The 23,372-nt window shown below is 44.7% G+C and overlaps 1 protein-coding gene across 1 annotated transcript in view; it reads right to left on the bottom strand.

Moving 5' to 3' along the window:
- Nucleotides 1-1,902: 1,902 nt before the first annotated feature.
- Nucleotides 1,903-23,372, bottom strand: part of TMEM212 (transmembrane protein 212) — a 103,082-nt gene continuing 81,612 nt past the window's right edge. Inside the window, exons 4-5 of the mRNA XM_058187259.1 lie at nt 4,395-4,631; nt 1,903-2,181 (exon numbers count right to left, since the gene is read on the bottom strand). Of these exons, the coding sequence (XP_058043242.1) occupies nt 4,557-4,631 (75 nt within the window). The 3' untranslated portion in view covers nt 1,903-2,181; nt 4,395-4,556. The remainder of the gene's footprint in view (nt 2,182-4,394; nt 4,632-23,372) is intronic.

Raw genomic sequence — 23,372 nt, 5'->3', positions numbered from 1 at the left:
ACAACAGTTGTAAAATGGATTAGTCGTGTCACCAACCTGATTTTACTATATTTTTTTATGATGGTTGTTAAGCAAACACAATGGTTTTAAAATGGCCGGCATAGTTGTTAACTGAATGAATGTTAACTAATGAGATGTGGAGAGATGTTATCTTTGTTTACCCAAAGTTTCCCACACAGCTTTTTAGAACTGAACTTAAAGCATTGCAGAGCATGGTATTTAATATTTATAAGTTGCATGTGATATGTAGGAATGAGCTTGAGGGATAGGAAGTAGGAGGAAGAGTCACAAATTGGATAAATTCAAATAAAAGATTGCTGAGTCTATAGAACAGTGTTGGCGAACCTTTTCGGCACTGAGTGCGTGGATGCATGTGCTAGAAACTGAAAGAGCAGTTTCTAGCACATGCGCGAACCCGGAAGATGATCTTTAGGTGCCCGGCGTGCGCATGTGCACTGGCCACCTGGTCTTTTGGTTTCTGGCATGAATGCGCATGCAAAGACCAACTGGCCGGTACGCATGCGTGTCCCAGAAACTGGAAGATCATCTTCCCGGTGCGCGCATGCGCTCAGGGTGGCTGCTCTTCCAGTTTTAGGTGCTCCCTTGCACATGAAGACCAGCTGGCTGGCATGCCGGAACCCGGAAGAGCAATGGGTGATGGCTCGCGTACCCGGAGAGATGGCTCTGCGTGCCACTTCCATCATGCGTGCCATAGGTTCGCCATCATGGCTATAGAAGCAATGGGGGGGGGGTAGCAAACATCTCAAAAGGGCCCTCCCAAGTTTCTTGGACTATAAAGTGTGGGGGAAGATATACTTCCAGACTTGCACGATCCTGTTCATGTAGGATGTTACATTAAGATAGCACTAGTACTACGTGGGATACTTCTTGTTTGAACTACCTTGCAAACTTGACAACTTGCTATTAAATGGTTGCTACTATGGCCTTTCAAATTTTAAATAAGTATTGCATCTTACTGGGAGGTTTTTTGTTTTTTGCTTTGCATTTTAGTTTTCTTTGAAAATTGCTCCGATTTAATCTGAAGAATTAAATCGTACACATTAACATTATTATTTTTTTAATTTGAGGGAAATAATCAGATTATCCTATTTTTGAATGCTCTCCTACAGTAAAATGTCCCAGCAGTTTGAAAAGAAATACAATGAATTAAGTAGAATAACCATGTGTCCTACTTTATAGAGGACAATCTTGGTATGAAGTCATCCTCTTTTTGAAGAGCTGCTCATGTCTGGTTTAAAAATAAAGAACTATAAGAAGGGCAGCCAGTTACTAAATACCTAACAGCTCTTAGAAAGCAAGCATATGTTTGCCTGCTTATTATCTTTCTTACTACCAGAAGAAGTGGCTATTTCCATTTCATTTGTAATAGTATTTTCTTTTTTTTGTATCTCTGCGTACAAATTATGAAATGCAAATCTCTGCATTCTATTCTTTTCTCTCTGATGACTCATAAGAAAGCATCTTGGAACAGGCGGGTGCATTAAAACTTTTCTTCCTTATGTATTTGTTCTGTTCTTTACAGCAAGAGTTTTGCAAGTGGTTTTCTGTAACTGATGCTGCCTGTCAGGTCAGTCTGACAAATAACCCATAATGCTCAACGATTCAGGAAAGGCCACGACAGCAAAAGCTTCCAGGAACTAGATCATCCCACAGATCTGTAACTGAACCAAGAGTGTATCTGAGGACAAATGAACAACCGACAAAGAATATTTTAATCGGACCAGAAATGTCGACAGTCAATTCCATTTCATTAGGGTGCTTTATAGAGGTGATCCTGAAGTTAGGACCATAATCGAGCTTTCCCATTACAGTCATAAATTGTGACGGTCATAAAGCAGGCTTGTCACTTGATTTTATAAGTTTCTTGCAGTCACGAAGTGAATAGCATAGTTGTTAAATGAACACCCTGTCATTAAGTGAAGCAGTGGTTTGCTAGGGAGCCAGTTTTCCCAAAAACAGGAAGCGACTGCTGAAAACTGGAAATTACGTCTGCTGCAAACAGCCGTAAATGTGTCCAGTTGGCGAGCACCCAACGTGTGGTTACATGACTGTAGGAGGAGCCTAAAGAATGGAATTTTGAATCCGTATCATAAGTAGTCCACGGGAGATTTGTGGGGAGTTCGAATGGTCTCTAAGGGATCCATTGTAGGTCAAGGACACCTGTAAAACAAACATGTTCCATTCTAAGAGTTCAACATACATCTTCAGCAAATATAGAGAATAAATATTTCTTTCATAAAAGTTATTCTATAGAAACCAGGAGAGAGGAAAAAATATATGAATCCAGCATCCAATATCTTTGTGAGTTCTTAAAAGAACTGTTGTAGTCTAATTGCTGCCTCTGTAGTTTTTCTTTGTGAGGAAAGCAATATCCTGTTCGGTCACCATGTGTTTTGACTTTAGTCGCTCTTTAGTCGACAGAAAGTTACCTGGTAGGGTAATGGTATACCATCATGGAGGTAGCCTATACGTCATATTCCATTATATTAACTTCTATTCCACTGTTTCTCAATTTCAGCAACTTTATGGCTGGCAGGATTTGAAGTCCACTCACTCAGTTGCTGAGGCTCAGAAATGCTGTTCTATCCCACTGCAATTCTATGGGCTCCATGTTATGGTGGTTTTATCTTAGTCTAAATTATTGTCTCCTATATTGTATTGTCCACATATCTTATATTTATATATTTGCTGACACTTAAATAAATTTTTATATCAGCGATATATGCAAAATAATATGCTAAATAAATAGGAGAAAGGAAGGAAGGAAGGAAGGAAGGAAGGAAGGAAGGAAGGAAGGAAGGAAGGAAGGAAGGAAGGAAGGAAGAAAGGAAGGAAGGAAGGAAGAAAAAGAGCATTTTTGAACAGTGTCTTGCAATTAGATTTCAGTGGAAAAATTCATGATGCAAATTGCCTGATAAATTTCCTTGATAACAGGTGTCTTTTTCTTAGTGAAGGTTGTGTGCTATTTTCAGTTGCACAACCTTGAAAGTCTATCACGTGCAGATTACAGGCAAATGTAGACGTTAATTTTAAATGGGCGAACATATCTGATTTCACCCAAGAGATTGTTTTTAGTCCAAAGGGAGATTGCTTATTCATTCATTCCATTTATATGGCTGCCCACCTCAGATTAAGGATTCTGATTTTTCAATCCACGTCGAGTAGAGCAATGCAGTGGGCTTCCAGGCAAGTGGTAATCTTTGCCACCTGTGCAAAGACTTAGGACCACAATTGAGCCCAAAAGTTCTGTTTTTAAGTAAGACATTTGTTAAGTGAATTTTGCCCCATTTCATTAGTATTAGAACCCAAGTTATTCTAAATGTAGCCCAGTACACTTAGGGTGGCCAGTAAACTTTATAGATTGTCCTTGGAAATTTTTTCCCAATGTGATAGCGCAAAGTTCTAAGATCCATCTTCTGCTGATGGATGGAGGAGGTGGATGGAAAAAGGTTTTCTGGAAGTGAACCAGTGGTGGGTTGCCCCCTGTTCAAACCAGTTCGCAAGAACTGGTAGTAAAACTGGCAGGAGGCTCCGCCCGCTGACCTGGACATCATCAGGAAGTTTCTGTGCATGCGCAGAAGTGTGCATACTCGAGCGAAGCCATGAGCACATGCAGTCCTGTTGAGAACCGGTAGTAAAGGTAAGTAGAACCCACCCCTGAAATGAACTGAGGTTTTGTAAGGATTTAAAGCAGTGGTGAAATTCAATTTTTTTTACTACCGGTTCTGTCGATGTGGCTTGGTGGCCGTGGCATAGCTTGGTGGGTGTGACAGGGAAGGATACTGCAAAATATCCATTCCCACCCTACTCCAGGGGAAGGATACTGCAAAATCCTCATTCCCTCCCACTCCTGGGGGAAAGATATTGCAAAATCTCCATTTCCACCCCACTCTGGGGCCAGCCAGAGGTGGCATTTGCCAGTTCTCCGAACTACTCTAAATTTCCGCTACCGGTTCTCCAGAACCTGTCAGAACCTGCTGAATTTCACCCCTGATCTAAAGCCTTCTATTCATTCAGTTCTTCAGAAGCAAATAGAGAATTATTTTATGTTGGAACATTAAAAGGAAAACTCTGAAAAAGGAAGGAAGGAAGGAAGGAAGGAAGGAAGGAAGGAAGGAAGGAAGGAAGGAAGGAAGGAAGGAAGGAAGGAAGGAAGGTTTATTGCATAATATATGGTTTCTGCTGCAGGTTTCAAAATTTCAGTGTCATATCTGGACACTGTGAATATAAAGGTTTTCATGACATTCCCTTTATTATCAGTCAATAGAACACATAATTATATAAATATGTACATATTTAATTAACTTTCATTAAGGTCACATTTATGTCAGCACTAAGTTGAGGTCATTGAACAACAATTAGGACCTTCTGACCTGCACGTCACTTGTGTACAAAGAAGATGATCTTGTCTCTTTTGGCAGGTTCGATATCAACCTTTATCTGCAAAAATATGTCCTGCTTTAGGAAGGACATAATGTATATTCTTTGCAGGACTTGCATACAACGTTTGATAGTTGCACCTTGTTTCCAGTTAATCACACTTGAACATGGAAGCTAAGCAGTGTCGGCTCAATTAGTGGCAATTTCATTGGCAATTTCAGGCTTGTTACCTGGAAAGGAAAGTGAAAAATTAGCCCAGCAGAAAATACTAGTAAATTATATTCACAATGCTGCAAGAAACTAGATGGATGCACCATCAGACTCAACTCAAAGGTGTTTTTATTTGCTTTGAATACATCAGCTTTCTCCCACTGGACACCCTCTGAATTTTCAGCTTTACTGGGTGAAGTTACTTTCCTTTCCACAGGTTCGTTTCCACAGGTTTGAGTGCTTTCCTAATGAACGATAATTATAAATCAACATGGGTTTAGGCCTATTCCACAAAACCTTCAACATTTAGCATTGCTAAAAAAGCATTAAGAGTTGTAAACTTAATTTTGCGAAGCTTTTTTTCTGGAAACATTGTATGGCTAATTAGAGCTAATAAAACTTATGCTAGACCAATTTTAACATGGGTGGATTTCAGTTCCCAGAATTCCTCAACCAGCATGCTGGCTGGGGAATTCTGGGAGACGAAGTCCATACTTCTTAAAGTTGCCAAGGTTGAGAAACACTGATCTAAGCATGCAAATGGAATGATCAATTTTACAAACAAAACATTTTCTGAAGCTCCTTAAACTCCAGCCATAAAGGCTGAGATAAGTGCTTTTCTTTCCCATCCCTTGGTTGCAAATTCCCTATTTCATCCTGCACCATCCATCAACTTAAAAAAACCCAAAAAGAAAGCAGGATATGCAAGTCCAGTATTTCCTTGCAAAGCTGTTTCCAGTGTCTCCTCCCTTCTCTGAATCTCCTCCCTTCTGCAAACCGGCAGTACTGACAGCTGCACACCCTTGTGTGTTTTTTCATGCCGCTTCTTTATTTTAAACCACCATCAGGATCAGTCGTACAGCAGGGACAAGAACCTCGTAATGGTGGAAAAGTAATCCATGACAAACTGAACAGTTCACCTAAACAAATCTGGTGGTGGTTGGTGAGCCCTGTTGTTAAAAGGATTGTGGAAGCTTATCTGTTCTTAAGGATTACATTTAATTGTTCAGACTGGGGCTTCACTGACTCAGCTCTTGACTCTCCATGTTAAAATCAACAAAGGAGAGAGCTAAGAATAGATCATAGCTGCAAGGAAAGTTGTATAGAGGCTGATGACCAGCTGCAAATAAAACCTTCACCTGCAACATGTGATAGAATTCTGGGTTTCAGCCGCAGCAGCAGCCACGGCCTTGAATGGCAACCCACATCCCTCTCTTTAGATCTTACCATGACAACACACCCAGGCCAACCTAATCTGAGCTTTGAAGTTAAACAGAGTCAGCCTGGTAGATGCGTAGCTGTAGAGTTGCTAGGGAATTCCAAGGCCGTAGGCAGGCATCAAAAAATACCCTGCAAGATAACAGAAAACCACTTCTGTATGATTGCTAAGAAATTGACTGATGGCTGCCTGCAATTTGCCAGTTCAAAACTCACCAGGCTCAATGTTGACTCAGCCTTCCATCCTTCCGAGGTGGGTAAAATGAGGACCCCAAATGTTGGGGGCAATACACTGGCTCTAAATCGCTCAGAGAGGGCTATACAGCATTGTAAAGTGGTACATAAGTCTAAGTGCTATTGCTATTGCTAAATAGGAACATTATCAATTCCCCATCAGCCTGGCCAATGTTGCAATGCACAACAGAGATTGTAAAACTTTTTCCAACTTGGGAAAGTGCTCTTATTAAAATGTTTGTTCCAGCAAGGGAATTTCTTTCACCTTTATTGAATTCCAAGGTTGTTGTTTTTAAAAAAAAAAATTAAGATGTTAACAGATTCAGGATTTCAGGTTTTACTGTCAGTATAAAAAGCAGCACATGGGTGGATTTTTTATTAATGTGACACACTCTGCCTTGCAATTTCTCAAATGTATTCTTCCCCTGGGAAAGAGTTTTTTTTTTTTAATTATTATTTTAACGGTTTGTTCTTAGGCTGCTTGATCATTTGCTTTGAAGTTCTTGACAGGTTTTTGAGCGAATGTGACTGGTGGAGGTGACAGTGTAGCTACTACTGGTGTTATTTCTGCTAGACCTCTTTCAACCGCTCACAAAGCCTCTGCTGTTGCTCCCACATCCGATTCTGAAAAGGGCCCCTGGGAAGATCATCTTTCAGGATCTCATTAAAGCTGTGGAAACCAACAAATCTGCAGATGACTGGAGAGAGGCTTATACAGTGAAATCTGGTTTTTTGGAACATGCCCTTTAGTCAACTTAAGGGCATCATAATCCATCCATTAAAATGTCATTAATTTTATGGTCTCCTAAATAAACCTGAAAGGCCAATTTTCCCCGCTCAAATTGAAAGACAACCAGTCTGGAAAACTCACATTTACATGCATAAAAAGGGATGTGGTGACTCAGTGGCTAAGATGCTGAGCTTGTCGATCAAAAGGTCGGCAGTTCTGAGGTTCGAATCCCTAGTGCCCCTTAACGGGGTGAGCTCCCATTACTAGTCTCAGCTTCTGCCAACCTAGCAGTTTGAAAGCACATAAAAAATGCAAGTAGAAAAATAGGGACCACCTTCGGTGGGAAGGTAACAGCGTTCCGTGCGCCTTTGGCGTTTAATCATGCCAGCCACATGACCACAGAGACATCTTTGGACAGCGCTGGCTCTTCGGCTTTGAAACAGAGATGAGTACCACCCTCTACAGTCGGGAATGACTAGCACATATGTGCAAGAGGAACCTTTACCTTTACCTTTACATGCATAAATACCTGTGCGTGTACACACACGCACACACACGTCTGTATGTATACTGAATTTCTCTGTGTGTGTTTGTTTGTGTGTGTTTATTTTCCAATGTTATTTTTATAAATAATTCAAGGCAGCAAACATACCTAATTTTCCCTCTTCCTCCTCTTTTTCCCACAATAACAACTGTGGAATAAATTGGGCTGAGCTGCACTGAATGTGAAATGTATTATTTTTTTTTTACAGATGCGCCATTACAATTGACTTACGACCACAATTGATCCCAAAATTTCCTTCGCTAAGCAAGACAGTTAAATGAGTTTTGCACCATTTAGTTTTGCATCTTGGAATAGATGCTAAGTGAATCACTGAAGTTGTTAAGTTAGTAACACTGTTGTTAGGTGAGCCTGTCTTCCCCATTTACTCTGCTTGTCAGAAGGTGGCCAAAGGTGATCATATGACCCCGGGATGCTGCAATGGTCATAAACATGAGTTGATTGCCAAGTGTCTGAGTTTGACTCTGGAGATGCTGCAACAGTCGTAAGTGTGAAAAACGGTTATAACTCACTTTTTTCACTGCTGCTGTAACTTCAAAAGATCGCTAAATGAACTTCTATTAGTCGAAGACTACCAATACTAATACTGAACTGAGCCTCCAACTGAGCCCTGGGTGCCAAATGAAATTTATTTAAATTAATTTATTTAAATATTGGCAAGTCCAAAACAGTGTTGGTGTGAAACCAACAAGGGTGAAATATATTGTAGGAATTTAGCACCCACCCCTCTCCTAGAAGAATGAAATATTTTAGAAAATATTTAAAAAGGCAGAATATATTTCCCTGGATGAGAAATGGAGAAACATGTTTTAAAGACAAAGCAGCTCCCTGCAACTTCCTGCCACCCACCACCTTTGTCAATGGGCCATTAAAGCCTCAACCAAGCTCACTCATTTCCCCCCACCTTTGCCAATGGGTCAGAGGTAGAAACTCATTCTCCCCACCTTTGTCAATGGGCCATCATCTGCAACATAATAGAACCCATCTAGCAACAGAAACTCACCACATGGCAAGGCTCAGGCAAGCTTGAGGGACAACCTACAATGTTAACTAAGACCCCTAGACCACCTGGGAGTTTGACAACCAATCAGGATACTCTTCCTGTGCCCCAGAAAGTTCAAAGCTCAGAAAAAGCATAAAGCCAGGGAGCACACAGGATCTCAGCCCCTTTTCTGTTCAGGAACTCAAGCCATGTGATCCTGACCACCATTAAACCATCTTTCCAAGCAGTATCCATATTTCCAGTGTCTTTGTCCCCACTTGGAACTGAACCCAGATGGATATTTCTTCCAACAATATCAGAAAATGTTTCTCTGCCTGCAGGTGATGTAGATCAACGGTCACCAACTGGTGGTCCGTGGACCATTGGTGGTCCATGGGAAAATTTTGGTGGTCCACAGAAAAATTATTTGCATTTTTTGTATTGCACTAAATCAGGGGTCCTCAAACTACGGCCTCTGGGACAGATACGTGCAATGAACATTTGTGTTGCTGCAGAGTCTCCCCCTTTGGGGTCTTTTTGTGCAGGTCAGAGGGGGGCAGAAATTCCAACTTGGGGTCTGCTTCAGCCTCCTGGCGCGAGGCTTTGGCCAAAGGCTGGAGGGAAGCGCCGCTGGTGGTGAAGAGCCGGAGGGCCTTGTTTCAGTGGGACTGCCTCAAGGCCTGGAACCGGCTGACCATCTCAGCCCACTGAGCCTCCAGGCACCGATCCTGGTCTTGCACTCCTGCAGGTCTTCCCTCTGCTTAGAAAGCCTATGCTTGTAGTCCTCAATGAGGTGCTTCTGCTGAGCTTCCTTCTTGGTCAGATCCAATTTGAACTGAGCCAGCTGTTTTGCCAACTCTTTCTTGTGGTGGCTGCTTAGCACCAACAACTGCTTCCTGTTGGGGCCCTAAAGAGCCTGGGGGGGGGGGGGGCTGGCAAGGGAGGAGTGAGTAGAGGCCGGTGAGGCACCCCTCGACATAAGTGACATCAAGTTAGCCATGACCACCTTTCCACGTCCACCCAGCTGGTCATTAGGCAGATCGTATTAGTGGTCCATGGGATTTGAAATTATGAACTTAGTGGTCCCTGAGGTCCGAAAGGTTGGTGACCCCTTTATTTTATTTATTTATTTATTTATTTGATTTTTATACCGCCCTTCTCCCGAAGGACTCAGGGCGGTGTACAGGCAAAATAAAAACAGACAAGAAAATATACAGTTTAAAATGCAAGATTAAAAAACTTATTATAATTAGCCTAAAAATTTAAAATGTGTAAAAACTAAAACCCATTTAAAATTAATAATAAAGATTTTAAGATCGATAAAATCTAAGCCAGCCCCGCGCGAATGAAAAGATGTGTCTTCAGTTCGCGGCGAAAGGTCCGAAGGTCAGGTATTTGGCGTAAACCCGGGGGTTTACGGGGTAACCCGGGGGTTAATGAAAAGAAGGACTAGGGGTGACATGATAGCAGTGTTCCAATATCTAAGGGGCTGCCACAAAGAAGAGGGAGTCAAGCTATTCTCCAAAGCACCTGAAGGCAGGACAAGAAGCAATGGGTGGAAACTAATCAAGGAGAGAAGCAATCTAGAACTAAGGAGAAATTTCCTGACAGAACCATCCATCACTGGAAAGACCTGCATCCAGAAGTTGTGGTGCTCCAACACTGGAGGCTTTTATGAAGAGATTGGACAACTATTTATCTGAAATGGTATAGAGTTTCCTGCCTGGGCAGAGGGTTTGACTAGAAGACCTCCAAAGTCCCTTTCAACTCTGCTATTCAGATACTCTGTATCTATAGCTGTAATCTATTTAACAGGGTACTTGAAACTCAGACCAGATGAAAACCTCACAGGAATTTGACACACCTGAAGTTTCTAATCTCAATAGCGGCTCGGATACGGTCATTTCCTTTGAAGCAGGGGGGAGGAATTTGTTTTTCAAGAACTTGAAAGTGCAGTAAAGATGAAACATTATTCTGGTCCTTCCTGAGCACTTAAAAAGAGTGTGTGTGTGTGTGTGTGTGTATGTGTTGGGCAGTTCATTTTCTAGCAGTGTAATGACAAGAGTCTTTGGGGGCCATTTCTGCACAGCTGGATCTTAATTGAGAGAACCAGCCCAGCCAGGAAAAGGCCACTTTTGCTGTAAGAAAATGAAAAAGGGAAAAGAAGAAGATAAAGAAAAAGAGATGATTAGGAGGTAGGTGGAGAGGAGAACCCAAAACAAACACAACTGTAGAAATTCCTAATTGCTCTGCTTTGTGGAGTTTTTAGCTGAACTGGCTGCAGTGCTATGGCAACAGGGCTTTGTTTACAATACGCACTTGGGTTTTTTCTCCTCAGCGTTATCAGCTCAGGAACTAACAAGAAACAGGCCTTCCATTGGGTCGTAAGACTTTTTTCCAGTCCATTATCTACTCATATTCTGTCCCAAACATCCAAACTGCCCAGCTTCGGATCATTGGGTGAGGTCATAACAACTTTGCATGATTTGATTTGATTCACAACAAAGAAGAACAACCAAGATGCTTAGCGGGCAGGAGGCTAAAACCTATGGAGAATAGTTGCAGGAATTGGGTATGTCTAGTTTAATGAAAAGAAGGACTAGGGGTGACATGATAGCAGTGTTCCAATATCTCAGGGGTTGCCACAAAGAAGAGGTGGCCAACCTATTCTTCAAAGCACCTGAAAGCAGGACAAGAAGCAATGGATAGAAATCAATCAGGGAGAGAACCAACCTAAAACTAAGGAGAAATCTTCTGACAGAACAATTAACCAGTGGAATGACTTGCCTTCAAAAGTTGTGGAGGCTTTTAAGAGGAGATTGGACAACCAGTTGTCTGAAATGCTATAGGGTCTCCTGATTGAGCAGGGGGTTGGACTAGAAGACCTCCAAGCTTTCTTCCAACTCTGTTATTCTGTTAATTATAACCTGGATTGGATGTGACTTCAAAATTGTATGCTAAAAATTTGATGTTTATCTCTACTGTGGATCGACTACTGACACTCCTATTCTGCTGCGGTGTATACTAAGTTATTAGCAAAGAAGTTATTAGTCCATCAAAAACTATAACTTGGGTCAGGCGTGGTTTTCACTCCTTCCTTTTGTGCTCCAACTTTTAAACACCTTGCTTGCTTGAATGATTCTAAATGTCCTCAAAATCTTGTAACTTCTGCTCCTTATTTTAAAACTTCTATTGGCCATATTGCCTTGATGAATTTAGTGCTTATAAATTTTGTCCAAGTCCTGAATCAGGGGTGAAATCCAGCAGGTTCTAACAGGTTCTAACAGGTTCTGGAGAACCGGTAGTGGAAATTTTGAGTAGTTTGGAGAACCTGCAAATACCAACTCTGGCTGTCCCCAGAGTGAGGAGGGAATGGGGATTTTACAGTATCCTTCCCCTGGAGTGGGGTGGGAATGGAGATTTTGCAATAACCTTCCCCTGCCACGCCCACAGATTTTGTGCTGAATCTATGTACAAAGTATTTTTGTGTACCATTTTCACAACTTGTTGAAAATGTATGGAGATAAGCCCGATTCCCATATTGCTGAGTAATTTATGGCAGGCTAAATATAAATGCTTTTTTGCTTCCAAAACAGCCTGCTGATATTCTAGGCATTGCTGCTTTCAGACAGAATGAAACCAGTTTAGCATAAGGATCATTATTTAATTAATTTGAACAATGAAGGACAGTCTCATGTTCTGGATATTCTGCCCCTGCAATTTATGTCATAGGTTAACTTGGCTTGTGGAGTAAAATATAAATTGTGTGCAATCTAATTAATAGATGGCATGGAAGAGGGTTTCCTCAGGTAAGCAAATTTAACTTTTCTAAACGGAAATCTGTTAGATTCGGGCAATAAAGAGGCAGGAGACCAGTGAGTGACAACAGCTCTTTAGTTTATAGTGAACCCAGCAAAAAACATCCGGCAAAATCCCTCCTTTTATACAGTTCTGGCTGAGGCTTGAACCAATCAGCAACGTGCTTGTTCCCGCCCAAAATTCCCTCCAAAAGTTTAAAGATACATTACACTCCTCCCCTCCCAGAACGCATTGTAACCATATTTACATTTATTTAGCATATTATTTCTCTACGTAGTCACGCAGGTAGGTAGGGCGTTTCCTAACTCTTTCGGACCTGCGCAATTCATTCTCTGGGAGTGAGTCGAGCTGTTCGGAGGGACTGTTAGTTCCTCCTAGCTCCTCCTCTGGGCCGTCTGGCCCTGGATTATTGGCAGAGTCGTCCCTGCTGTCTGCATGAGGAACCGGTTGGCGTTGCTGGACTTCATCGGACTCAGATAAGTCCCCCGTTCGCCCCGGGTTTGAGTTAGCTGTGAAATCAAACATTTGGTAGTCAGGGCCTGGCTGATTTGTTTCTGTTTTACTTGCTATTCGTTTCCTTATTTGGTCTATGTGGCGTCTCCAAACCCGGCCATCCTCCATATCTACTACATATGATTTCGGCCCGGTTATTCCAAGAATTGTACCTTTCAACCATGTTGGACCCTCGCTATAGTTGTGTGCCCATACTGGGTCACCCACTGTCATTTCTCTAGTTTTTCCTTGTATTCCCTTGTACCCATCTGGTGTGTAGGTCGGGTTTAGGCGGTCTAACGGGCACCTAAGCTTCCTGCCCATCAACAGTTCCGCCGGGCTGCGGCCAGTTGTCACACAGGGGGTTCTATGTTGGACCGCTAAAAAGGTATCGATTTTTGTTTGCCAATCGCCTGGCCTTATCCTAGATAGCGCTTCTTTTGCGCTCCGAACGAAACGTTCTGCAAGTCTGTTCGTCGCCGGGTGGAAAGGCGCCGAGAGGACATGTCTGATGCCCTCCTCCGCCAAGTACCCCTCAAACTGGGTTGCCGTGAATTGCGGGCCGTTGTCGGAAACTAGTGTGTCGGGCAAACCATGGGTTACAAATAAGTGCCTCAGGACTGAGATAACTGCCTCTGCCGTCGTGGTTCTCATGAGGATGATTTCCAACCATTTTGAGTAGGCATCTACTACAATTAAAAAGGTTTGCCCATGGAATGGCCCAGCAAAATCTATGTGAATCCTAGACTATGGTCCCTGGGGTTTCTCCCATTCCCTAATGGGGGCTGTAGGGGGTAATGGCCGTGACTCTTGGCAGGATTGGCATTTCCCTACCCTGTCGCTAATTTCCTTATCCATTAGAGGCCACCAAACATAACTCCTCGCTAAACTCTTCATCCTCACGATCCCCGGGTGGCCCACATGCAATAGTTCCAATACATTTTTTTGTAATTTCTCCGGGATGACCACTCTATCCCCCCATAACAGACACCCCCCTTGAACTGACAGTTCCGCTCATTTTTTCGCAAAGTCTTTGAAACGCTCGCCCGTCGCAGCGGGCCATCCCCTTTGCACCCAACCGATTACAGTCCGTATGGTAATGTCCTTGTAGGATGCCCTAGCCACTTCCTTGGATGTGACTGGGCCAGAGTCCAAAGAGTCAATTAGCAAGACAGGTACTCCCGGGGTCGGGTCTTCAATAGTCTGTGGTAAAGGTCCATGACGGCCCTGGACCTGACTCAAGTAGTGGATGGCCCTACTCACATCGGGGGAGGCACACTGGACCTGATTTTCATCTCTGGTCAGTGGTTGAAGGATCTGGACTTGAGAGATATAGTCACAGAACCTTTGTCATGGTCAGATCACTCTCTCCTTCGCCTGGACTTTCTGACCGCTACCCAACACCACAGGGAGACGGAACCACTACGTTGGTACCGTCCCAGGCGCCTGATGGACCCAGAGAGGTTTCGGACGGAGCTTGGGCCATTCCCTGAGGATCTGGCTCACGGCACGGCAGAGGAACTAGCCGCAGCCTGGGAACAGGCTGCGGCTGGGGCTTTAGACCGTGTCGTGCCTCTGCGGCCTCTGACCCGGCGCAGATCCCAACCGCCCTTGGTTCTCCGAGGAGCTGAGGGGATGAAACGCCGGAGAAGACGCCTAGAGAGTTCTTGGAGGTCCAGCCGCTCAGAGGTTGATCGGACACTAGTTAGATCCTATACTAGGACCTACCTAGTGGCACTGAGGGAAGCGAGGCGTTGCTACGCCTCCCTCATTGCGTCGGCAGATAACCGCCCAGCTGCCCTGTTTCGGGTGACCCGCTCCCTCCTTCACCAGGGGGAGCGGGATGACCCGTTGCAGGGACGTGCTGAGGAGTTTAACGGTTATCTATACGATAAAATCGTTCAGCTTCGGGACGGTCTGGACCAAAATTGTGGCGATTCGGACAGGGCGTCTGAGGGCGGTCTTGGTGATATTGTCTGGGATGAGTTTGACCCTGTGGCTCCCGAGGACATGGACAGGTTGCTGGGTAGATTGAATGCCACCACGTGTTTACTGGACCCGTGCCCCTCCTGGCTGGTGCTGGCCACTCAGGAGGTGACACGAGGCTGGCTCCAGGGGATTATGAGTGCTTCCTTGTTGGAGGGAGTCTTTCCGGCCGCCTTGAAAGAGGCGGTGGTGAGGCCCCTCCTCAAGAAGCCTTCCCTGGACCCGGCTGTTTTGGGTAATTATCGTCCGGTCTCCAACCCTCGCGCGAAGGTTGTAGAGAGTATGGTGGCATATCAGTTTCCCCGGCACCTGGAGGAAACTGTCTATCTAGACCCGTTCCAGTCCGGCTTCCGGCCCGGTTACAGCACTGAGACGGCTTTGGTCGCGTTGGTGGATGATCTCTGGAGGGCCAGGGATAGGGGTTGTTCCTCTGCCCTGGTCCTATTAGACCTCTCAGCGGCTTTCGATACCATCGACCATGGTATCCTGCTGCGCGGTTGGAGGGATTGGGAGTGGGAGGCACCGTGTATCGGTGGTTCTCCTCCTATCTCTCTGACCGGTCGCAGACGGTGTTGACGGGGGCAGAGGTCACCCGCGGCGCCTCACTTGTGGGTGCCGCAGGGGTCGATTCTCTCGCCCCTTCTGTTCAACATCTATATGAAGCCGCTGGGTGAGATCATCAGTGGCTTCGGTGTGAGGTACCAGCTGTACGCGGATGACACCCAGCTGTACTTTTCCACACCGGGCCACCCCAATGAAGCTATCGAAGTGCTGTCCCGGTGCTTGGAAGCCGTACGGGTCTGGATGGGGAGAAACAGGCTCAAGCTCAATCCCTCCAAGACGGAGTGGCTGTGGATGCCGGCATCCCGGTACAGCCAGCTGAGTCCACGGCTGACTGTTGGGAGCGAGTCATTGGCCCCGATGGAGAGGGTGCGCAACTTGGGCGTTCTCCTGGATGAACGGCTGTCTTTTGAGGACCACCTGACGGCCGTCTCCAGGAGAGCTTTCCACCAGGTTCGCCTGGTGCGCCAGTTGCGCCCCTTTCTAGACCGGGATGCCTTGTGCACAGTCACTCACGCCCTTGTGACGTCTCGTCTGGATTACTGCAATGCTCTCTACATGGGGCTCCCCTTGAGGGGCATCCGGAGGCTGCAGTTAGTCCAGAATGCAGCTGCGGGGGATAGAGGGAGCCCCACGTGGCTCCCGTGTGACACCTATCCTGCGCAGACTGCACTGGCTACCTGTGGCCTTCCGGGTGCGCTTCAAGGTGTTGGTGAACGTCTTCAAAGCGCTCCATGGCATAGGGCCGGGCTATTTACGGGACCGCCTGCTGCTACCGAATACCTCTCACCGACCGTGCGCTCTCACAGAGAGGGACTCCTCAGGGTGCCGTCGGTAGCGACAGTGTCGTCTGGCGACGCCCAGGGGAAGGGTCTTCTCTGTGGGGGCTCCCGCCCTCTGGAACGAACTCCCCCCAGGACTCCGTCAACTTCCGGACCTCCGAACCTTTCGTCGCGAGCTCAAAACTCACTTATTTATCTGCGCTGGACTGGGTTAGTTTTAAATTTATGGGTTTTTAATGGGTTTTTATTCTAAATTTTTAATTTTGGCCAATTTAATAAGTTTTTTAAATTGTATTTTAATTGTATTCATATTGTATCATGGTGTATTTTTACTTGGCTGTAAACCGCCCTGAGTCCTTCGGGAGAAGGGCGGTATAAAAATTTAAATAATAATAAATAAATAAATAATAAATAAAGGGCATCTACTCAAAGCGTCCGCATGCCCTAAGTCTTTTCCGGGGCGGTGGAGCAATTTGTAAGAGTATGCCGCTAGGAAGATAGTCCATCGGGTCAGTCTGGGTGACAGTGCAACGGGTGTTGGGCGGTCGCCCGCTAATAGACCCAGTAGGGGTCTATGGTCCGTGACTATCTCGAAATTTCATCCGAATACATATTCATGGAATTTCTTAACCCCGGAGACTATAGCCAATGCTTCCCTATCTAGCTGGCTATAGTTCCTTTCGGCCGAGGACATTGTTCGGGAATAATATGCTATAGGGGCTTCTGTTCCATTCGGCAATCTATGGCTGAGCACAGCCCCCACCCCATAGGGAGATGCATCACAAACTAGTACTAATGGCAACGTGCCATTGTATTGAATAAGGAGGCTATCGCTGGACAAAAGATTTTTCACCCCTTCAAATGCCTTAGCTTCTGCCTTCCCCCAGGACCAAACAGCTTTCTTTGCTAGTAACTTGTTAAGCGGTTCGGCTATTGATGCCTTGTTCTTTAAGAATACCGCATAGAAGTTGACAAGACCTAAGAATGCTTGTAACTCCGTTTTATTTTTGGGGGTCGGGGCCTTCCTGATGGCCCGTACCTTGCTCTCAGTGGGGTGAATCCCTTCCCTGTCTATTCGGTAGCCCAGGAATTCTACGGATTCTACCCCAATTTGGCATTTGTTAAGCTTAACTTTAAGCCCGGCAGACCTGAAAATGCCCAAAACTTTTCTTAGTCTTACCCCCAGTTCCTCCAAGTTCTCGGCTGATACCAATACATCGTTGAAATATGGTACCACCCCGGGTAAACCCTGTAAGAGTCGCTCCATTAGGTTTTGAAATAGCCCTGGGGCCACACTAACTCCGAACTGGAGTCTAGTGCATTTGAAAGCACCCCGGTGCGTGACAATTGTCTGCGCCTCGGCTGTGTTGCTATCTACGGGTAGCTGCTGGTAGGCTTGAGCCAAATCGAGTTTGGCGAAAACTTGCCCTTGTCCCAACGAGTGCAGCAAGTGTTGCACTACTGGGACGGGGTATGCACTCTTCTGCAATGCTTTGTTTAGCGTTGCCTTGTAGTCAGCACAAATCCGGACCGAACCGTCCGGTTTGACTGGGGTCACTATGGGTGTCTCCCATTTCGCATGGTCAATGGGCACTAGTATCCCCTGGCTTACTAGCTTGTCCAATTCCCGGTCAATCTTGGGCTTTAGGGCGAATGGAACCCTCCTAGCCTTTAACCTGATAGGGGCAACTTGCGGGTCTAGATTGAAAGAAATAGGGGTCCCCTCGTACTTGCCCAGGCAGTCTTTGAAGACGTCCTCGAACTCCTTCAGTAGTTCATCCTTGAGGTCGACTTCATTTCTGAAGACCCCGGTCACTCCCATGCCGAAAGCTCGGAACCAGTCCAGTCCTAGCAAACTCGGTAAGGTTCCATCTACTATGGTGATTGGCAGGGTTTTCTTGAACTGTCCATACTTGACTTGGACGGACGTTACCCCTCGAACAGGGATTCGATTCCCTTGGTAGTCCTGCACTCTCAGCTTCTGGGTTTGTAGTTGGCGCTTTGCGATGGCTGGCAAGTCTCTCACGAGGGTGTCCCAGGACATAATTGTGATTGATGAGCCGGTGTCCACTTCCATTTGGCACGGCACCCCTTCAATGTATATCTTGGTAAAAATCTTTTTTTCTAGTCGCGTCGATGCGAGGCCCACTCTCACAGTGGTTTGGTTTAACTTCGCGCCCTTTTTGAATGGACCAATCCCGGGCCGCTTCGCTGCTCCCGCGCTCTGATTGGTCGGTTTGAATTTTTGGCGGGAAGGTTGGGGGGCTCGACAGGCCTGTGCTATGTGACCTTTCTTTTCGCACCGCCGACAAATCGCGTCCTTAAACTTGCAGTTTTGTCGTTGATGTTGGCCCCCGCAACTCATGCATTCGCCCCGGTCCCCTCTCTCCGGCCTGCCGGTGTGGAAAACCTCTTCCTCTTCCTCACCTTCTGACTCGGCCTGGACTTCCTCATTGTGGACCGGTGTTGTTTTCGTTCCGGTACCCTGTACGTTCGGCTTTTGCAATATTTCTGCCGCTTTGGTAGACATCTCGTGAGCCCTGGCTTCGTCTAAAGTTATCGCCAAAGTCAGGTTGCTTTTAGACAGCAGCCGCCTTTGCAGTCGGATGTCCTTGACCCCACAAATGAGCTGTTCGAGTAAGGAGTCCTCCAAATCTCTGTACTCACAGTGGTTCGCGGCTTTCCTCAACGCGGCCATGTACACGCTTATCGATTCGCCTTCTCGCTGTACCCACTGCCTCAACTCGAACCGTTGGACAAACTTTGAGGGTACCGGTGTGTAGTGCGCTCGAAGTGTTGTTTGTAGTGTTTGCCACGGTACCGATTGTACCGGCGTTGGCTCTGAAAGTGACTCCGCGGTATTGAAAACCTCTGGACCGCAGTGGCTCAGGAAGTACGCTCGCTTCCTATTATCCGAAACTCCTTGTAGCTCGTTTGCTTTGAGGAAACACTCGAAATGAGCCATGTACGACCCCCATTTTTCCTTTGCTGGGTCGAATGGCGCTGGCGGCGTGTAGCTGGACATCGCTAACTATCCGCCCTTGCAACTGGCTGGGTTCGCGCTCTCTTTTGCTCCTTTTTCTGATCTCACTGCCTCAACATCCCATCCTCGTCGCCAATGTTAGATTCGGGCAATAAAGAGGCAGGAGACCAGTGAGTGACAACAGCTCTTTAGTTTATAGTGAACCCAGCAAAAAACATCCGGCAAAATCCCTCCTTTTACACAGTTCTGGCTGAGGCTTGAACCAATCAGCAACGTGCTTGTTCCCGCCCAAAATTCCCTCCAAAAGTTTAAAGATACATTACACTTACATTACAATTATCTTTTAGGTTCCATCCTATCTGTTGGTGGTAATGGTGAAGGCAGGGATGTAGCAGTGAAGAATTTTGCCAAAATTCCATCCAGTTTTGTCTTGTCAATCAATTGTGCAATTCTGATTGTACTAGCCATATTTTTTTTTATTTGCATTTATATCCCGCCCTTCTCCGAAGACTCAGGGTGGCTTACACTATGTCAAGCAATAGTCTTCATCCATTTGTATATTATATACAAAGTCAACTTATTGCCCCCAACAATCTGGGTCCTCATTTTACCTACCTTATAAAGGATGGAAGGCTGAGTCAACTTTGGGCCTGGTGGGACTTGAACCTGTAGTAATTGCAAGCAGCTGCTGTTAATAACAGACTGTCTTAGCAGTCTGAGCCACCAGAGGCCCTAAATATAGCCTTTATTACAGTGATTTTATGCCAGTTAGAGACAATTAGCAAAGAAGAAAGGAACATTCAGAATCCAAAACAGGTAGGTTTTGACTTACAACCCCAACTGAGCCCAAAATTTCTGCTGCTAAATGAGATAGTTGTTAAATGAGTTTTGCTCCATTTTACGACCTTTCTTGTCACTATTACGTGAATCACGGTATTGTTGTTCAGTTAGGAACATAGTTCAGGGGTGAAATCCAGCAGGTTCTGACAGGTTCGGAAGAACTGGTAGCGGAAATTTTGAGTAGTTTGGAGAACTGGCAAATACCACCTCTGGCTGGCCCCAGAGTAGGGTGGGAATGGAGATTTTGCAATATCCTTCTCCCAGGAATGGGAAGGGAATGGGGATCTTGCAGTATCCTTCCCCTGGAGTGGGGTGGGAATGGAGATTTTGCAGTATCCTTCCTCTGCCACGCCCACCAAGCCACACCCACCAAGCCACGCCACACCCACCAAGCCACACCCACAGAACCGGTAGTAAAAAAATTTGGATTTCACCACTGACATGGTTGTTAAGTGAATCAGGTTCTCCAGTGACTTTGCTTGTCAAAAAGTCTCAAAAGGGGAACACTGATACACTTCCACCATCATAAATGTGAATCGGTCACTAAGCATCCGAAATTCGATCATGTGACCATGGAGATGCTGCAACAGCATTGTGTGAAAAACAGTCATAAGTTACTTTTTTCAGTGCCGTTGCAATGTCAAACAGTCACTAAATGAACAGCTGTAAGTTGAGAACTACCTGTATTTCAACTATACTCTGATATACTTTGGCTCTGATGAATTTGTAAATAAAAACTGGTAATAAAACTTAAATTCACCTTCTCCCTGATGTTACTTGAATGCATATAACTAGAGTGCTTATGTTTGGTTATTTCAGGTTGAAAAAGCTAATATTACTTTGTCAAATACTATGCTGGTAATATCCACTGGATAAACATACAGTTGGAATAGTTTGTGCCCGTATGAAATATAAGTAAGATTGAATTACTTTGTCTTCCCTGCAACAAGCCATCATTTTATAAGAAATACTGTAAGCAGTTTTATTACACTGTGTAAAAACAAGATTTGCTTAAGTTTTCCAGAGAAGTCAATATTTGCAGTCATAAAACAAGCTGAGCTAAAACCAAACCAATGTTAACTATGCTAAGCCAAAACCAAATGTGAATTGCTGTTTCTCTTTTTTTTATGTTTTCTGATGTTTTCAAATTATTGATAATTGTTCAGAGTCACGAACCTGAAACTGGCTATCACATACAAGGAAGGAAGGAAGGAAGGAAGGAAGGAAGGAAGGAAGGAAGGAAGGAAGGAAGGAAGGAAGGAAGGAAGGAAGGAAGGAAGGAAGGAAGGAAGGAGACTCACGTGGCTTAGTGCAATATGTGAATTTGACAAGAGATTTAATTTCCCCATTGCAGTAAGCACCAGGGAAAACAGGAGATTCAGGCAGTTCAAATGAGTATAAAAATGTATTACAAGCTTAAGCTCTCTACAAGAATCTGAGCTACTAGCAGTCAAGTGAAATGAGTGGCAGATAAGAGAAGCATTCAAGGTGGACTGGAATTAGATCTCATGTGGATACGTTGGGACTCATGACTGATGATGCATTTGACCCCTCCCTCGGGCTCAGCCTGGTCATCTCCTACAAAGACGTGATTTGTAAAATCATGAGTTCATAAACACAACGGTAAACCACTTACGCAAACTGCAGTGACTATGTTCATACCTTTCCCAACACTCTGGAACGTCTCTTCAAATGCTATTGTGCTGAAACAGTATGCAGAACCAGCTCTGAAAAATAATGATAAATCATTGCTTGAAAATAGGGCAGCCAAGCTACTAATGAAATCTGGCACAAAATAGAATATGGCTTACAGTTGTATGTTTTCATTTATTTTATTTCTAACCTTTGTTCATTTGCTTTCTCCCAAGTGGTGTTCAAAATGAAGTGGGCATTCTGCACAGTAAAATACAAAACAGACATTAAAATATTTAAAAGGTCAGTAAAAAATCACTAAATGAACCAGTATGGTAACATTCATTTTTTTTTAAAAAAAGTCACAGCTGCAACATTTAGAATTCAGCCCACATCTGTCAAAAGCCTGTTAAAATACCAAGTCCTTTGCCTCTTACTAATGGATCACCAGATAAGGAATTGGTTGAAGTTTGTCATACTTCTTCCAACTGGCAATATGTTCTATGGCTACAATCCATCTAGATCCTATAGATCCATATTAGTCAAATTATTATTTCACTTGGCCTAATGTTGAGTATGCAGAGTTCTCTGCAACTTCATCCACTACTTGTTCTGGATTGACAGCACACATTTAGGTTTGAGACTCCATTGATTTTGAATCTCCCCAAAATTGCTTTCATGTCCACCTTACCACCCCAATTGTGTTGTTGTCCTCCAGCAGCCTGTGGAGCTGGCAATGGAGTTGGACAGTGATGAGGCTGAGGTGGGGCCAGAGCCATCGGGGAGTGAGGTGCGGACTCCAGAGCTTCCAGAGACTGCTAGTAGTGAGGCAGAGGAACAGGAGGAGCCGGTTCCAAATGCATGCATGGGAAGAGCTGCCAAAAGGCAAGAGCAGCTCAAACAGAGAGGACAACTCGGGAGTAGAGCCAAGAGATGTTTGGCCCCTCCCATAGGGCTTAAAACAGACCAGCAGCGGTGTTTGGGCTTTGCCGGAAAACAACGTTCATAGCTTCGTTGTCTTCTTTTTTCTACGTCTTGCATTTATTTTTGTATCTGTGTCTTCTGAACGTTTGCCAAGAAAGGCCTTTGGCAGTTTGCCTAATTGGACCAAGGTTTGCAATAGGACTGAGGTATGTGTGTTGGGAGGAATTTGCTTTAATTTAGTTGAACTACGCTGGGAATGAAGTAATTCTCAGCTGTTCGAATAAAGTTGCTTGTTTTTTTCATGGACTGAGTTTCCTATTACCTACTTCAGCCTGGGTCACAACAAATTGTGCTTGAGTCTCATCAAGTTTTGCAGATAGTGTTCAGCGTCCAAGTTCAGCGAAGCTGGCTGAGGAACTCTGGGAGTTGAAATCCACAAGTCTTAAAGGGACCAAGGTTGGAGACCCCTGATTTAAATTATACAGAGTTGACAAGGCCAGGATGTCCAATGGTTTCTGGAATTGAGGCGGCGGTAGTGGTATTCTTTGATGTTAAAAAAAAAAGTAGACACTACTGAATCTGTATTGAGGTTGACATCACCGTTTCATGAAGATCTTGCAACAAAGGAGCAGGAAGCCCTGCCACTGGTTTTCAGTACTTGTGATCCAGAGAACGTGGGGATCGGCAGAAAAAAAATACCAAATGCAGTTGTGGAAGGGTGGTCTGCCTACCGCTTCTAAAGAGGTTTCTTGGATGAGAAGCAAAATGTTTGCAAAGTTAAAAACCAAGAAAGTCCAGTTGTCTTTTGGAAACATTGTCATGTGGGACAACATGACCTGGATGATCGAGAATAACCATAAACACGCCACCTTAAATGACTTTGGTACATATCTTGCATATTTTCTTTCTCCTCACTCATTAGTGTGAGGCTTTCTGGTATTCATGGGAATTAATGATTTAAGACACACCTAATTTAAATTTTACGTATATGTATGTAAAATGTAAAACTTTACATA

This window comes from Ahaetulla prasina, chromosome 6, assembly GCF_028640845.1.
Source record: "Ahaetulla prasina isolate Xishuangbanna chromosome 6, ASM2864084v1, whole genome shotgun sequence".
Lineage (NCBI taxonomy): Eukaryota > Metazoa > Chordata > Lepidosauria > Squamata > Colubridae > Ahaetulla > Ahaetulla prasina.
The sequence above is the reverse complement of the archived record's forward strand: the minus strand, read 5'-3'. Positions and strand labels throughout refer to the sequence as shown.